This window comes from Diorhabda carinulata, chromosome 3 (assembly GCF_026250575.1).
Source record: "Diorhabda carinulata isolate Delta chromosome 3, icDioCari1.1, whole genome shotgun sequence".
Classification (NCBI taxonomy): domain Eukaryota; kingdom Metazoa; phylum Arthropoda; class Insecta; order Coleoptera; family Chrysomelidae; genus Diorhabda; species Diorhabda carinulata.
Window position 1 is genome coordinate 13,171,418 of NC_079462.1, and position 18,575 is coordinate 13,189,992.

Sequence of the window (18,575 nt, forward strand, 5' to 3'; positions counted from 1 at the left end):
ATGCAATTATCAATTAATAAATGCATTTTGAACAAGGAAAGGACTTATATTCAAACACTGAATCTTATATTGCAACGCGAACTATTATTCATTTGATAGGATATAATCTTAAGACTTTTTATCTTTACTCTAGATAGTTGAACACAATATTTTCACATAGACTCATTCTACCCATAATACCGTCATTTGTATTGGAACCGCGTGTGAATTTATAGTTTATTTCTATTCATGTACAATAAAAAATAATATAGACTAAGGGTTTCTTAGTTCAAAACGTCGAAATCGTTTAAGAACAATCCTTTGAGATCATTTGCAACAGATAGTTTCAATTTACAACATGTATGATTCGATTTAATAAATTATTGTCATTATCATATAAACCATATTATTCTTTAAAACGGAGAAGAAAAAATGTGTAGAAAAATACAAAAATAAACAGCTTATGCCTCCAATTCCAAAAAACATGAAGCACCACCTAACAATGAGGTTAAGTTTACAATAAATATATATTACATACCTAAATGATCATCCATTTCGTATATTTGGACAACTGACAAACACTTAATCACTGTCAACTTAAAACTATTTAGATAATTATATAAATCTGACTAACATATAAATTCGCAATCAATTAGCAAATGTCAAGTTCGCAACAAAGACAGACCGACAATATCCAGAATAATTGTCAACAAGAATTAGCCTTGATGATTCATGTGATCGGTAGTGGTTATCAGTTTAATCTGATCGAAGTTATACTTAGAATTGAAACTGATAAACTAAGTTTCAAAGCAATTGAATGAAATTTTGATAGATAGATACTTTCTATGTGGATAACAACCTTTTTCTATTGCTATTACACAAAACTGATCTATTTTAACTGCTCTTGATAGATAAACGATTTAACAATGACTTCATTATGTTGGAGTTGTAGTTATTATTATACAATAAATCAGGTCACCTATGGAATTTCAAATTTTAAGCAATGACAGTTCTATTTACTTATGATTGTATACCTAGTTGTGAATCGTTTTACAAAACCCGTCAATATTGCAAATTATCAAATATTTGTTAAGATGTTTAAGATCTCTAGACACTCGTATGAAGATACAACGAAGCTGTGTAAGCTCGTCATCGTTGAAAGGGGAGGAAAACGTTCTGCAACTGTTGAAAAGAGAGCAAAAGCTAATGAGTCTATAACGGACACATTACAGTTGGACCTTGAAGGTGATGAAAGTTGATATTACTCCAGCTAACTACCCTCAGGACGCCTTAACCACGGAACCACAAACAGAGCTAGAAGATCGACTAGCTCGGCTCTTTCTGTCTTGAAACAAAACCTGGCCCCGTGTTTCGAGGAGTCAGCTTCAGACCGAGCCATATTGTTATCCACTGCACTAACCAGACTACACCTTATTGGGTCAAGTTGCAAGCAAAGGGTCTACAATTCCTCAATATACCGTCAATTGACGTAGATGAAAAGACATTCCTATTCCTTTTATAGTCACCTTATAAAACAGAGAAAATCTTGTCGTTGATCGACATTCAAAATAACACTAAGCACTGAAGAATTCTCCGGTCCACCCATACAAGTAAAAAATGAGTGTAAGTAGTGCTCTAGGATACTTCATTATCAAGTATCGTCTTGGAACAGTAAAACTTCTACTCAAAAAAGGTTAACATGGCAACTCCAAAGACAGCGGCCGCACTGTTAACGTCATCGACAAATGCAGCGCCAAGCTCTACAGCTGAGCAGGCACGAGCTGAGTCAATACCTTCTGTAGCCCAGATAAAAGCACTCACCACTGCAGCAAGAGGACTTTCAGAAAGGCTACACTGTCATAGTAGAATGCCGTCCCTGCCAGAAAGTTGACAAGCCAAAGCGGGGCTATCCTAAGATCGTTTCCAAAATCTTTACGACAGAAAGTATCACTTGGACTATAAAATCTGTCAAGCCGTAGAAATCTCAATCCTTAAGTCTACTGTCTACGCCTTGCAGAGTATAAACAGGAAACTGGAAAAAGTATAAAGAGATAGCGCTATGTGTCGATATAGATAATGAGGGGCCTTCACCAACACGTTAAGTCATTCCATCCATCATGCACTGGTGAGACGAGGAGTCGAACCAAGCATGGTGGCTTGGATTATGGCATTATCAAACATTAATATAGGTGATAAAGCAATAATTGCAAAACCGGAAGACAGATACCGACATAACGGTATGTCAATAAATCTCTGACCATAAACCTCTCAAAGACCACCCTAGTTTTAGTCACTAGAAGGAACAAATACGTTTCAAAAGCCTTAAGAATGAACGGAGTTCAACTAACCCTTAAGTCAGATATTAAATATCTCAGGGTGACCTTCAATCCGAGGAAAACATGGAAACATCTTCAAGCAGTAAGCTGTAAGGCATGAAGTGCTTTTTACAACTGCTGTAGAATAGTCGGAGGAACATGGGGCTTAAAACCCAAAATGACCTGGATGTACAAATCCATTGTGCCGCTTATCAAAAGCTATGCAGCTTTCATGTGGTGGCCAAGTACAAAAACCAAAATTGAGGAAATAACCTTAGATAAGTTGCAAAGTAGTACAGTCATTTTAGTGGATAATAAAGGCATACAAGGAACAGCACCTGACTGGGCATCTCAGCACTCTAAAGGAAAGTAAGGCGCCCATAGATATTATCACGTACACCATGTCTTCCAAACTATGCCTTATCAAAAACTATAAAATTATAATAACAAATCGACAGCAATGAACAAATGCAGAGATGACGTTCATTAGTTTTCTACTCAGATGGCTCAAAAACAAAATAGGGGCAGGAATAGGGGTCCAATTACCAAGCTCTATATCCCAATGGGCTCAGAACCCTCCATTTTCGGCCACACCGGAATACACGGCAATAAACAATCTGATGAAAAAAGTGAGACCATTCTTTTGACAGGACTACAACATTTCATAGGCTTCCCAAGAAGTCATCAAGTTATGGTCATAAAGAATTGGAAAAATGAGAAGAAATCAGAAATATGGAATAAGACCCCTGGTCTGAAACAATCGAAAAGATTTCTGTCCTATTCCACCAATTATTCTGAAAAGGCCCTTTCATTGAACACAGAAAGCTCATTTCTGTAGAGAACCAAAGGAAACCTCTTTTTTGAATGCGAGACAATCCATAAACCAAAACTACTGTACTTACATTCAAGCTTTTTATAGCCAGAAGAGGTAAGCTGTATAGTCCCCCGATACATAGCTCACTTAGCAAAGTCGTTACTGCCTGACTGGTGAACAGTCCGGGGTACACAATAGATCAATAGGTAAAAGTGTTAGCGAAGTAGATTCACAATCAGCTCATATAATCTAATCTTATCTAATTATCTAATACTTACAAAAATAAAAGTATATATATATATATATATATATATATATATATATATATATATATATATATATATATATATATATATATATTGATAAAGACCTACAATTATTCAATTTATTCGAAACGTCAATTTTTATCTGTCTTTTAAAACTAATTTTGAAACAGAAGAGACATAAAATCAAGAATATTTAGAAACATATATAGCACATAGCAAATTTAAATCCGCCTAAACAATTACTTCACTATTAAAACCATTGCTACCGTCCCTGATAATTTATAAGCCATGTGTATCTTCCTCTTTCTTGGACATACACTACTAGTTTTAATTTTGTAAAATTACTATTATGTTGCTAAGTGTATAATGGTTAAAATTATCATTCAGTGTGCTCAAATTCAAATTATAATACAGTTATAGTAATTTTCTTAGACAATTGAGAAAATTTACTAAGATGAAGTGTAATTTTATGATCTTTGAGTATAAGTTTTTTTGCGTTGAAACTTGCTACACATTTTTTGTAAAATTGCCCAAGAAATTTCTAACAGTGTAGAGGATAAAGCAAAATAGCTATACATCCTTTCTTTAAGCCCCTTCTATAGACTTTTCTCGGTTCTATCACTGCCACAGCTACCTCCATACCTGTCCTATCATCATGTATATTTTAAAATTTTGTATGATATGTAACAACAAACATGTTACGTTTTTCTTCAAACATTTTGAATATTCCTTTGATTACGTTTTGTGGCACAGTCACTTTGAATTTATTCATTCTAACATTCGAGTTTTTGAAGAAATTAATTTGTTATCGACCTCCCACTCCATTCGAGAAATTCAATAAAACGTTGAAATTGATTCGAATTCTTCTTCTGCATATCTACAATACAACTATCATAGTAAATTTTAGGAAATTTGTGGTAATTTTATTCTTTATATTCTCTGGTAAGTTTTTCTTTCCTTTTGTTTTAGTTATCATATAAATTCGTATTTTCTATTTATTTGGGGTACAGGACGAATAAACGAATGAAGCACATTTTATTAAAATCTGTTATTTCTTCATTCCTCATTTCATTTTTCCCCGCAGTTCTACAGCTGCCAGGTTGGGAGTTTTAACAACCAAGGATCCAACCACCAGACTACAAATTCAATTCACTCCAACATCTTGGAATCCAGTTGAGGGCTCAAACTATCCCGGATAGATAACCACCAGCCTTATCTTTAATATATAGATGTTGTGTTATTTTGGATACACAGTTAATGCGAAGTTACTATTTTTTCAATAAATTTAATGCTGAAATTTTTTTATTGTCCTTAGCAATAAATATTGATTTGGATAATCGTGTCCGGGGAAAGTTTTGGATTGTTTAATTTTTATTTTTAATCGTTTGTTAAAATGCTGGTGGCGTCCAATTTAATATTAATTGTTCACCCCATCTGAGTACCAGTTATTTATATAGTTTAACTGAGGCCGAATACTACTTCCTGAGGAAGAGTCTCCTGCTGGGGAATTTTAGGTTATAGATGATAATAATCGAGCAGAGTTTATAGTGATTATAATGCAAAAGTTCCCAAAGAAAAGAAAATATTCAAATATCCAATTAACATTTAGTAATGAGAGACATTCAATAACTTAAACAAAATTATTATAGAATATTATGTATTATAAAACAAGTATTAATTATAAAAAAGACTTAGCAAATGCAAACTAATTAAGTTAATTATTAATCACTTATGGAATGATAATTACAATATATTAATAGATTGGTAGGAGGGGGATCTGAAATGTTTGTCGTGAAATAACTATTTGATCTTTATCTCATAATATTCTATTTGTTTCCCTCATCGTAGATACAGTTTTATTTTATATGTTGACAAATATAAATAAATAAGACACCCACTCAAGTATCTAAATTGCTTTTCCAGCTTTTCTCTTTCTCTTGACAAAATGGTGCATAAGAGCTTCCAGTGAGATTGTATTCATTTTTCATGAGTTCAGTTCAGTTAATATTTCTTCAATCTTTTGAGTTGATATATTTTTCTGATGTGCTAATAATGTTTTCAAACTTAAGAAGCTACTCACATTTTATTCACCTTATAAAGTGATTTGCACCAGAAAAAATCACATTATTTATTATTATGTTGTTTGTTCACATTCTATAAAGTGAGATATCAGGTAATTTGTGACGAAAAAAATACATTCTAATAGGTTTAGTTAGGTAGACTTTCTTATTCTTTGCGAGTCCTAGATTTATGACGATTTAACAGAGCCGTTTTTAGTTTCAAAAAGAAATGAAATCTAAAAATTCAACAAACTCAAAATTTATGTCTAGTGTCATATGATGTATTTTGGGTTATTTGAAATTAATATATTATACAAAATTGAGATGTCACAATTCTCGATTTATTAATGTAAGGAGTTTTTTATACTCATGTACAAGGTAGCTATTTTACACTATACTTTGGCTATAACTCCAGTCCCCAATGATGAATACATACTTAAAAGAGTATATACTCCTTTAAATATATATTCTAAGCTTTCGAATAACTATGTATTCATCATGGGGGAACTAGTAAATGAGCATTGTGGCATTTTAATTTTCTAATTAATAATTGATATGATTCAAAATAGAACATTAAAAGAACCTGAAAATACTCTATCAACTACATAAAAACTTATATTCCATATCCTACCTATATTTTAAAACGATTCTATATAATATTATCAAATACACAATATCACATAGTTCAATCGACTTGATAAAGATAAAGATAAAATACCAACCAATAAATTCCCTAAAATAGTTTATGAAATCCCCAACAAAGAAGGCCAAATGTCACTACCATAGTTCCGGAACCAGCAATCCATTTTAATTTTAATCTTATTTTATAATTGTGAAATATTTACAGCACATTATTTTGAAAAAAAGGTTATTCAATTATATTCATTTAATTTGATATTTAATCTATATTCTCACATATTTTAAATGTTTTTACATGTTTTGATTAATTAAACGATATTAAGATTCAAAATTAATTAAACTATTTATCAAGTGCACCATTCAACATGAGCTAACGTAGTAATACAACATCTAGGAAACCATCCTCAAATTGAACGTAATCCATTTACTTACATAACTAAAGATTTTTCAAATTCATTTTAGAATACATATATTTTTTCTTTTTCATATATGTTTTGGATCATGATAATTAAGTCTCATGATTTTCATTCTATATTGTAGGTTCCCTGATGATGGAAAGAACATTTCCCGAAAGCTTGGAATCATAGTTTAGTTAAGAGTTTTTATTTTCAAATTTGCTGCAATCCCCAATATTCTAGTTGTAGTTCTTAGTAGTCAACATATATTAGAAACAAATGATTAAATAAACGTTTATTATACCTCCAAAACCATGTAACATAAGAAGATAGTATGTGTATATATTATTTTAAACTTATTGTAATGTAAATACGCGCTCACTTTGATTTATCAAATTGGTCCTTGTTCATTTGAATGTTAAGTATTTTTTCACTTTCATAGTCTGGTTGTGACAGTTGTCTAAAACCCTCATCATCTACAAAGCATATTTCATGACCATCAGGATCAGCCAAAATTAAAACCCGGACATCAGATTTTCCAGGTGTTGGTAGAACAGTAAGAGGAGTTAAAACAGTACATTTTTTTTCATCAACTTTCTTTGCCAGTGGTTCTTGTTCTTTATATGGAATCGAAAATGCGATACGTCCGAATGCTTGGCCCCGGTCGATAGCTTTACCTGTAAATGGGAATAAATAATTTAATAAAATGTAGCTTTTTCATTTCCATCAATTCTAAACGATTCAAATATGATAAAAAGATAAAACTCTAGCCAATAAATTGCTTAACGCTTATTTTTGGAAACAACATATATTATCTAAAATGATCAATGTATTAATAAAAAAACTGATTTGATTAACTTTATGAATATTTTTTTATGGTTTTGAAAAAACAAATTATATGAAAGTAATTCAACGCAATCGGCAACCAAGTAACCTTAACTAACCTATGAATTTCAACTTTACTAATAAAATTTAGTGTCATTAATAATCAAACCAATAAATATTCAGCTCCATTCATAACAACCTAGTCTATAAAAATTGAATGTTATTCATAATCTAACCAATGAAAATTAACAACGATTTCGATAGCAACCAGGATCAATAAGCTTAATATTTCTATCAAGCGTTATTTTGAATGGTTTTCAAAAGAAATAACCAAATTTATAACGCCGCAATTCTCAATTTCTATTGTTATACTTTTATACTACATATACATTTTTATATCATACTTGATTATAATTTCTGTCCCAGACGAATATTGCATACGTATTCGGAAGATTGGAAGTAATGACTAAAATTGAGTTCATTTTTTTCTAAAATTTCAGTAAAGCTGGAAACTTTATATTCTGTTATTTTCTTGCACTCGTAAATTACTATACCCTTTAATTCATATAAAAATGTTTTTTATGAAATAAAATTAATACTTAAAATCCTTATTTCAACTTTTACGTATTTTAAACCCTTTAATGTATATTATTTACACATACAATTTGCGAACAACAATACCAAAATAAATAAATATTCTTCAACATGTGGTTGATATAGTACTGTACTTGCAAACCAAAATGTCGCAGTTTTATCCCATCCTTACAATATACAATTTTCATATAATAGGATTAATCCCAAAACTAATTTTTAACATTTAAGAAATTTCTTAGAATCACTAGTTGTATGGTTTTCTATATTTTTAATGTAGTTATAATTACCCCTACGTAGGTATTTCAATTTTGACTCGCAGATAACTAAATTCGATGCAGTTACTCTTAAATTTTTGTAACAAACGATGTTTCCCTTTGAAGTTACAAATAATGTAGTTGTTGAAGTATAAGAGAATTTTTTCAAGGATCTGAGAATTGTTTGGAGAACGCTAGCAGATACTACATCTTGATTTTACTAAAAAAAATATTCACGAGCCCTTTCAACGCTATTTTCAACCAATAATTTATTACAGCTTCTATTGAACTAATCGCTGTCAAGTTGGGCGAAATTAGCTTTGGGGAAGTTATACCTCTGATTTATCGGTGATACAAATTACTCATTTGTATTTTCTAGCATGATAATGATTTCAAAGAAGGGACGAAATATATTCTCGTGAATACATCTAATTACTGAAAGTTGATTCCGACTGAAAACTAAATCAAGAGTATGATTGTGAGAGTAAATAACCTTCTTGGGCTGTGTAACGCTGAGATATTTGGTGAAGTTTTTTTAAAAAAGTACTGGGGAATATTAACATCGCCAATAATAACAAGACCGTCATCATTCAGAGAGTGAACAGAGTTTGTGAGAATATTTTAGAATGTATCATATATATATGTGTTTGAATTAACACAAAATACCAAATGTTTCCTGACAAAACAGTCTTGGTTCCACTAACATCAACCATCAAGCATGTTAATTATAACTGAAAAGTCGAAAGAGTTGGCACCGTAATGCTTTCTCAGTTTAAACAAAGCTCACCACCACTTTTGGTACAGGTTGATTCAAATTTACGATCTGTCAATAGAAGCATTTTGAATATCAACAAGTTTAGTATTCATGCCTCGAACATTTTGATAATAGATGATGAACTGTTTTCTTTTAGGTGGAGAGTTATGTCCAACCAGTCTTGGAATCTACAATATCATTCAAATCTGAGTAATTACTACTTCATGCTAAGTATATCAGATTTAAATTTAGTTTCAATATGAAATATGGGCGTTGTAAATCCCATATTACATGATTGCTTGAAAAATATTATTCTTTTTTTCTAGGAGGTATGGTATATTACGTCAATAACAGAACAGGAAAAATTATGCTGTCAGGTCCGTGCTTCTCTATCAGTTCAGAGATCCTTATTAGAGGATATATTGAACAAAGTTCTTTAATAGACAAAGATGATTCCTCATTTGCAAGCCTTTAAGCTTCCCAATTTCTTCATTTGTCGTGCTCCCAACGATCACGTCACCGTCTCGTATATTCTCAATGTCTATATTGACAGGGGTACAATAGCAGTTTTTTAAATTACATATTGCAGTTCGTGAACTTTATTCTCGACCAAAACATCTTTATTAAAACTGCTTTTTATGACCTCAAAATTTTTATGAACACTGGATAATTCATGTTACTGAAGGAGTCACTTAACATTTTCAGTGATATATAAATATTTCATATTTTTACGCTTATCCAGTGTTATCAACTCATTTCCAGTGAATTCTATACAGGTTATATGAAATCATCTGTTACAAGGACCATCACATAACCAACTTAGCCATCAGGCTTAGATTTGAGATATTATGCACACATTTAGTAAAAGAAGCTACAGAATCTGAAGTTATCGTTGTAGAAAAAACTATATACAAACAATTCCTAGGAGAACATAAGATTGGTAGCAAGCTTACTTACAAAGTGATAATGGAAAATATTATATTCCCATTTCACACATAGACAATTTATTGGAACAATCTGCTGTCTAAGAAGTAATCATACCCTCTTTACATCAATGTAAGAACAAAACTGGTTTATTAGATAACAAATTTTGCTTTTGTGATGAAATCGTTGATTCTCAACATATATTGGAATGTCTACTTCCAATTATAGAAATGAATACGTTACACCAAAAGCCCAGTACAGAAAACCATAGTTTTCAATACATTCATGACGACAAGTTTAAATCTAAGTGTGTACACCTGAGTAGAAAATACATGAAGATTTAAAAACGATAAAAAAAGGACATTGTCGAAATTTTTAAGAAATAATGAAAAAAGTAGAGAATAACTGTAAAAAGGAGAAAAATGTCATAAAGAATAATGATAAAAAGATGACAAAATAAAAAAAAATAAAAATATATAAATCAGGAAACACCACAATAAAATTAATCAAAAGGTTACAAATTTGTATCGATAAAATAAATAAGTGACAATTTAATTAAAATACATCGTTAAAAAAGCCTTAGCAATACATAAATCATTTGACTGGCTTTTTGGCTTTATTCAGTGCCACCTATTTAGGAAAAAAAAAAGATAGAAAGAAGTCAAAGAAGACCAAGACCGGCGCCGTGGACATGTAAGTGACGAAAATTAGGATCAAGTTTTATCAACTTTTCAACTGATCACCTGCACTTTGCGAAGATTTTGTGTTGTGGCCTTATTCCAGATACATAAGAGTGAAAGAAAAGTTGACAAATGGAGAATTAGAACTACCAATCATACCTTTTACTCTCCATATATGAGAAAAATGTCTCTTTGTTCATGAACACCGGTCGTCATATCACAAAGGATGTCCAAAATTACCTTAAAGACTTTAAAATCCAACAATCGTATTGCCTACTAACAGCCTTGATGACCTCAATTTAATACAGCTTCATGAATGTAATTGATCAGATCAAATTTTCCTTTCAATTTCTTATATTCATTTAAATAAAGAATGCTATTGTCCAAAATGAAATCAGAAATGAGATTCCATACATTTCCTATAATGCTAAAAATCAATCAATTAGGTAGCAGCTTCTCCTTTGGGAGAAAACAAAACAATAATAATATAAAATTGAAGCAAAGAGCATTATATCCAAATAGCTCTTAGAGCAGATGGACATAGAGAGACAGAAAAATTAGTATTAACTTGACCAATAAAAGATATATTAAATTGATAGAATACACCAAATTTAGCTCCTCGTTATAGCTTTGATGGACTAAAGTTGAATGTCATGATTTACATCAATACATTTTATAAATCTTAAAACATGAAAAAACCTACATTTTACTCGTGATTACACACTAGGACCCTTGAAAACTTTTGATGACAAAATTATGGAAAGTACTGTACCAAACTAAATTGTTAATGTAACATAAGAAATATATTGCTGATATATGAAATTAGTTTTAAGAATGTAAATAGATGTAATATCATACACCTAAAATATACTTATTGTCTCACCTATCTCTTGCAGTCCTAATTTCGCTTCATTATCTTTAAAACCAATTAGTGCTGATTTATCACCACGTTTGAAAATTTTTAAACCCAAAATTCCATTCCAGTAATCCAGAGAGCTTTTCAAATTAGATACGTTTAGAGTTACTGATTCTACTGGATCTGAAATGCAAATAATATTATAAATAATTATTACCTTGTAAATTAATCTTAATATATAAAAATTCAGTGTCCGTTTGTATGTTCCGAATGAACTCAAAAACGAGTCAACTGATATTCATGAAAGTTGGCATATATATGTAATTTGGTTCAACTTTAATGATATGATAGGTTATTATTTAAATTAATGGTCTCGATAATTAATAATTGAATAATTGATAATTAACTGAGCATCAACGTTGATTGTTGTTATTAATCGTAGTTTCCTTAAGTCTGGAACCTCATAGATGTCCTTTGTCATAGATGATAGATGTCCTTTGCACCTCATAGATGGCGCCACACTTTAATGTGATGTATTTCCTTAAACTATACACTATACATGTTTTCTTTTGCCTATACCACTTAACGTCGCTTCTTTCAAATCATTCTTCATTTTGCCTTCGTTGCGTACATTAAATCGAATATTTTTTTTACCTCTAAGTTACAGTTATTCAGAGAACAGCGACCACCCCCCCCGAGCTGGTTCCAGGACTTAGGTGGACCACTAATTGAGAATAATGATTTTATTTATATAAAATGTAGACGTAAACTACCGACAGCTTTTTGAAGAGGCTAAAGAAGTAGCTGAGCAGCTAGATATAGAAATTAAATGCCCCAGAATAGTATCAAAACAAATACATAGAGCCAATAACCAACCTGCTCAATCTGCTGAAGAGTATTTTCACAGAGCTATATACATCCCTCTTCTACATTCAATAAGTGATCTCCAGGACTACCTGTCAGTGTAGCGACAGCAGAAAGGTCTTTCTCTACGTTGTGCAGAATTAAATCGTGGCTAAGATCTTCAATGGTTGAAGATTGCCTAACCGAACTGGTACTTCTCCACGTTCATAAAAACGTACCCATTGATGTAAATGACGCAATACCACGTATCGGGAGAAGACGTAAAAGAAAAAATGTTTTTATTTAAATATATTTATTTTGTCTGTTTCTATTTTGTTTGTTGGAAACCCTTGTCGTACCACCTCTTCACTTTTGCGGAGTTGTGCGTCATATTCCTCAACATACCTCTAGATGTTATGACACATTATTCACCACTGTTATGGAATATAAATACGCTGCCTCATTCCTTGCGTGGTAGTGCTTCTCTGGATGTCTTCAAGAGAACGTGTATATGTACAAGTTATTACGTGTTAAGTTTTTCAAGTGTACAATAAAGAATAAATATTTTTAAGTACAGTACTTATGTACATTAATGAAATACCTACTTTTTACTTGTATCTATTGTTATCAAAATTAAATTATAAGTTCTTGACTTGACCACGACTATGTCACCCCCTCCTAGCGCCAAAGCTGAATCCGCCTTTGAATGAGCCAATATAGACTTAATGCTTACTTAAATTCAACTAGTCCAAGAAATTAATTTCAATGATATACTCTAGGCTTTGCCCGGACAAAAGCCAGGAAAATAAAATTGATTAATATTAAAAAACATATTATGTATGTTGCTGAGATTTACAACTTATCTATCCATCATACTCAAAAATTATGTTTCAATTATATTTCAATTTAAAGTTATTTTCAAATAAAAAAAGAGCATCGAACGCTGTCTAGTGCAGCAGTAAGCCTAAATCCATCACTGGTAGAAAAAGGTGGAGGCCTTCCACCACGTGACTAATACGTCAGCACCAATATTCATCTGAATCAAATAAAAATTTTTGTGAACTCAGTACAAATAATCGTCTAATATTCCAAAGGTCGGCCTTTTACGAATTGGCAATTAAAAAATAAATTCATTTTTTTAATTGTTTGTTTTTTATTAATATAGTTAGAATCAACATATTCAGCATAACTCGTTTGATAAAAATATTGAATAAGTTAAAAAACAAAATTAATATTAGCTAGGTCAGCTTATCACTGGAGAGCTGATTTTGTACAGAATGACTAGGATTTTATATAAGTAGGTACATATTTATGTAGTTCACAAAAGTAACATAATATTTAAGCTATTAACTGTGTATCCTCTTAACTAAATCAAAATTACACTTTATAAACTAATTTATATTAGGGGCGTTAGAAGATTTATACCCACGTAATGTTGATAGCAGAATATTTGACTAAGACTGTGAAATTGCAGCAGAAAATCTTGCTTTAGAGTTCATCCGATTCGGGACCTGAGCTGTCTTTCACAAGTTCAATATCTATATTCACCAAATTTCATTCTCGGATAAACCAGTCTTCAATTATTTTTTAGTGTGTCTAACACAATTATCCCAACATTTGCATTAAATTTTTCCAATGCTTCTTTCCATATAAATATTGGAACAATTCAATAATGACATATACATTTTCTTTTCAGTTCATTTTAGCAATATGTGATACTCCAGGTCTTGAGAGGTTTTCATTAAACTCAACATTGTTGGCTTTTAAACAAGTGATTTCATATTTTTTTGACGAAGTAGAAAATTTACCAAAATCGAGATTATTTCAGCGCAGTGGTAGGCTATCATTTTCGCAGTATCAACAAGAAAAAAAAATGTATTATAAAAAATTAATAAACAAAAAGTTTTATATGGAATAATAATAAAGATATCGAGAAAAACATATTTAATTATGCGTTATTTTTTACCCTTATAACCAGTACTAGCCCCATAAGATAGTATGTAGAAAATATGTGTTTGATAAATAGATCGAGTCACGTGATAAGACTTCCAGGGGTTCTACTATATTGATGTCCGTTTTAAAGAGCACCTGTCAGTCATAATCATAGAATACATAAAAATAATGTAAAATTGTGAAAAAATGTATCCAACAATAAAATTTTAATATATGTTATTAACAATGTACAAGGTTTGCAAAAGAAGTTTTTCCAATTAAGTTACTAATATTAATGTCTTTATCAGACTGAAAACTCCAAAATTGACATTCCTGACAAAACACAAACTCAAAACAAAATTTGTGGTACTTTTTCTACATGGTAAAGAACAAATGTCAAGATCAATCCTCCAAATGTGATGTATGCTATGAAGTTGTGGCTATGAAGCTATGAAGCTATGAAGACCATGTGATGGAATCTAGCATAAAACAACGAGATATTCTAAAATACCACAACCCACAAATTGATTTATAGCTATTCCCCATTATCAGTACGTGATGAAGACAGAGCTATTTTCGTGCGACCGAAAAATGTAGAAATGGTTCCTAGGAGGAACTTCATTTAAAAGGCGTAGTTTTTTCTCAGAAAAGTACATTCTTATTTAATCATCATTATATAAATTAATACTTTCGATTACGAGTTTAAAAAACAGTCGACAGTGGAGTAAATTATTCAAATCCTCGCGAAGAATAAGAATTCGGTTCGAGAACGGCGAATGTGAATTAATTGATATTTTGCTCAACATATTAAATATTGTGTAATTTAAATAAAGTGTATAGATTAATTAGATATAAGGCAATATAACGTGTGTCTAAATTTTGAAATTTATTCCCACATGAGGATAAACATAAGTAAAAATATTTTGAAAACAAAAGCATTATAGGTTAATATTATAAGGTAAGCAATTAGATACAATTTACAAATGATTGAAAAATTATTTGTAACTCTTCACAATAAAAACATTTTACCTCTGTCAATTGGTTGATGCTCATCAATAATCTCAAATCGGTAACCACCTGGTGCAACTACAACATTTCCATTTTCTACAGGCCACTTCTGTTCAATGGCTCTTTGTAAAATTTCTTTGTCTCTTATTGAAATCTTTGCAAAATCATTTCCTCTATTATAGTTAGAAATACCATAATTATATGTTAATTCTATGACAAAGTGATTATCTTCAGGTCCATACCCAACCATTGTTTTGCTCCATCTTCCGTCATAGGGTCTGAAAATATTTATAATATAGTAATCTATGCAAATGCAAGTAATTTTTTTATAGAATATACAAAGTGGTCCAGATTTATGTACATCAATTTCTACAGCTAATATAATAAAAAATACTTCATTCTAAAATTTTTTGAAATGTTATTAATAAGAGATCTACAATCCTTTAAAAGGGTGAATTGACAATCTTACTTTTTCAAAGGTCTACAGAATGTCACCAATTCTACCACATTTATATGTGAGTAGTTTTGGTAGATCCATACTTGAACAGCTTAGAGCATAAAAGAAAGGTTGCCGACCTGATTCTGTTTTACCAATACTACTACAGCAGATGCTCTTCCGAGCTGTACAACATAATACCACCTAGACCTAGGTAAACGTGACTCATGAACACCGATTTCACCTGCAGATGCCCAGAACGTAATTTATCAGGACTCCATTCTTTGCCTGTGCAACCTGTGGAATCAGCTAACAACGTACATCTTTCCCGAACAATACAACCTACAGAAGTCAAGTTCAATATCTACAGGCATCTCCACGCGGCAAGCACCACTAGAACTACTAGAGTGTAATAGAGATTACCCTCTTGTGCTTATTTTATACTTAAATAAATAAATATATATTCATAAAGGATTGGATAGGTCGCGGCATTAATTACCCTTATGTCTTATATTCTCCCATAATTTTGACTTCTCAATCAAAGCTGTTGGACATATATTTTAAAAATAAAGGAGTGAACAATAGTTTCTCAATATGACCCAGATTTTGTGTTCAATGGATATGATAAATAAAGTAAATGATAACTATACTTCTCGAATGTGTAAGAAAATAAGCTAAAAACCATGTAAACAGTGGAACCAGGGACGGATTAAGATTTATAAGGCCCGGGGCTAAAATAATGACGGGGCCCCCTTAAGGAATTCAGAAACCCGGAAAAATTCACAAAATAATATCAATACGTTAGATTTGTGGTATCAACACATCAAAAAATACAGAATGATTTCCAAAATTGGGGCCCTCTTGGACCCTTAAACAATAGTTTAATGTTATGTAAATCCCAAAAAGCATACGATATAGATCTCTTAGATAATGGCGATAAAAACATTTCATATGTTTATGAAAAGAACACTAAAATGTAAGTATTCTAAAATCACACTAAGAGATATTAAAGAATTAAAAGAGATTGTTGGTCAGTTTGGATAGGATCAAAAACAGTATTACTACAATCATATTTACAGAAGAAAATATAAAGGATTCTATAGAGACACTTAAATCAGAAATAGTTAAGAATGCCACCCTTACTTATTTAAATATGTGCTACTCATCTAAAACAGCTCAATAAGTAAAGTTGGGGCATCGATTAGCTGGAAATGAGCTATCACCACAACCATATATGAAAAAGGTGACAAACCCAACCCTACCAACTACTGGCTTGTGAGTTTAACGAGCTGCATTTAAAAGATAATGGGAACAATCTTCACAAAATTTATACTGTAACACATCAATAAATCCCAAATAGCTAACATAGGTTCATGCCCCAAAGATCAGTTATAACCAATATTTTCAGTGTACTGGACCATTGGACCTCTTGGCATGATCAGAATCAACCTATCTTGACTGCAGTTTAACATAATGCTAGCTTGGGATTGTCAGTTTTGTTTCAGTATAGACAGTCATTTGTCTCAAAATCAATCTGTACATAGATAAATACTGGGTTTCCTTCCGTTCCTTACACACAAGTGGCATTGTCAAAAAGATACAGTACTTTTTAATTAAGTACATCCAGGCAGTTCAGAGAACACGGCAGAAAGCTAAGAAAGGAAAACAAACCACACAGAAAAACTTCGAAGAAAACAGAATTCAGACGTGATAGATAATGTAAATTTAATAATAGTATTACAATAGAAACTAGGAAAAAACAAATTTATAAAAACAGCCTCATTAGCTCTGAGACTTGTCTATATTTAAAAATAATAAGATTGCTTTGGCTTTGCATTAACCTTTAATGAAACTTTTGTCAATTATTAATCACCCTAGCAATTGTATTGCAGTGAAATCTCTCTGGAAAAACTTGTTACTATACAGTTTATATTAATTCAGTTTACTTTTTAGGCAAAAGTGATTTTGTTCTCATATTTTCTTATTGTTCTAGTAGATGCAAAATATACCTAAATTTTAAAATTGTATGTTATCTAAAAACCATAATGGTTTTAGAAATATATTAGAAAAGAAGAACGAATTATAATGTATACAAACTTGAAGATCTTTATTTGGTAGTTAATATTTCTGATAAGAAATTACTTTGAAATTTCTCGAGTATTTTACATAGAACAAGAGTTTACACTTAAATACTTCTGACCTTTAATTATTTTATCAACATGAATTATATGACAGGTATACTTTTCTTAAAGAAAGAAAATATTTGTGATCATAATTTCATAATTATAGGATTGATGTCCTAAAATTACAATATCAATTTGTAACTGAGTAGTTCAAATAAACCTTTAAAATAATTGAGTTATAGCCTTTCTCACCCATTACACGTAGCTTCACATCCTTCTGAAAACTCTTCATGTCTAAGTAATTTCATTCCCAAAACATTTAAATAGAATCTCATAGATTCCTTTCTATTTGGTATTTTGAAAACATAATGCAAAGCTCTTCCTGATAATAACATTTTGTTATCAAGTTTATAGGACAGGTGAACCTCTTCTTGATACCTGTAGATATAAATTGTTGGTAATTATAAATAGATTATTGTAAAAACCCACTTCAAGTATCTACTGAAATCTTATGAATATATATACGTCTTCAAGGACATACAATTTCCTGATTAAAGCAATTAATTAAAATTACCTTTAGATGCAGGCAGGTATATAATATGTATTATAAATATTATAAAAACATATTACTTTTCTTTACAATAAGTGTTACAAATATATATAAGCCACTAATTTTTAAGAATGCAAGCCCTTGTTATCTTTTGAATTGCTGACACTTCCAAACAATTATTAAAAAAATTATTAATGTTTATAAATTCATAATATTGTATTGGCAGCATTGTAGAAACTGACAATGACTAAAGTGAAGTAAAATTAGTGAGGCATTTTCTAATGATGAAAAGTAATGGGGTTATTGTAAATGATTTATTTGTAGATTT

At 31.0% G+C, this 18,575-nt stretch overlaps 2 protein-coding genes across 3 annotated transcripts in view; both read right to left on the reverse strand.

Annotated features, from left to right (window-relative positions):
* The window catches only part of LOC130891868 (paxillin), a 95,398-nt gene extending 94,557 nt beyond the window's left edge, over positions 1–841 (reverse strand). Inside the window, exon 1 of one of the 2 annotated variants that reach the window (XM_057796926.1) lies at positions 518–841. In XM_057796926.1, coding sequence (XP_057652909.1) covers positions 518–533 — 16 coding nt within the window. In that variant the 5' untranslated portion in view covers positions 534–841. The remainder of the gene's footprint in view (positions 1–517) is intronic. The other variant, XM_057796928.1, reaches the window with a different exon arrangement.
* A 5,909-nt stretch (positions 842–6,750) lies between these two features.
* LOC130891616 (glyoxalase domain-containing protein 4) lies at positions 6,751–18,496 on the reverse strand. The gene is made up of 5 exons (XM_057796454.1): positions 18,272–18,496; positions 17,950–18,135; positions 15,160–15,416; positions 11,383–11,538; positions 6,751–7,145 (listed from the first exon to the last, which is right to left on the reverse strand). The coding sequence occupies exons 2-5, from the start codon at positions 18,090–18,092 to the stop codon at positions 6,847–6,849; spliced, it is 855 nt and encodes a 284-aa protein (XP_057652437.1). The 5' UTR covers positions 18,093–18,135; positions 18,272–18,496; the 3' UTR covers positions 6,751–6,846.
* Between the last annotated feature and the right edge of the window lie 79 nt (positions 18,497–18,575).

What these genes read in the sequence shown, in the direction of transcription:
- LOC130891616 (XM_057796454.1), bottom strand. Translation starts at nt 18,092, where the DNA reads ATGTTATTATCAGGAAGAGCTTTGCATTATGTTTTCAAAATACCAAAT. An exon ending in GCATCAACCAATTGACAGAG is followed by an intron (nt 11,539 to 15,159) that starts GTAAAATGTTTT and finishes TTTGCATTTCAG; the next exon opens with ATCCAGTAGAATCAGTAACT. An exon ending in ATTAGGACTGCAAGAGATAG is followed by an intron (nt 7,146 to 11,382) that starts GTGAGACAATAA and finishes TCCCATTTACAG; the next exon opens with GTAAAGCTATCGACCGGGGC.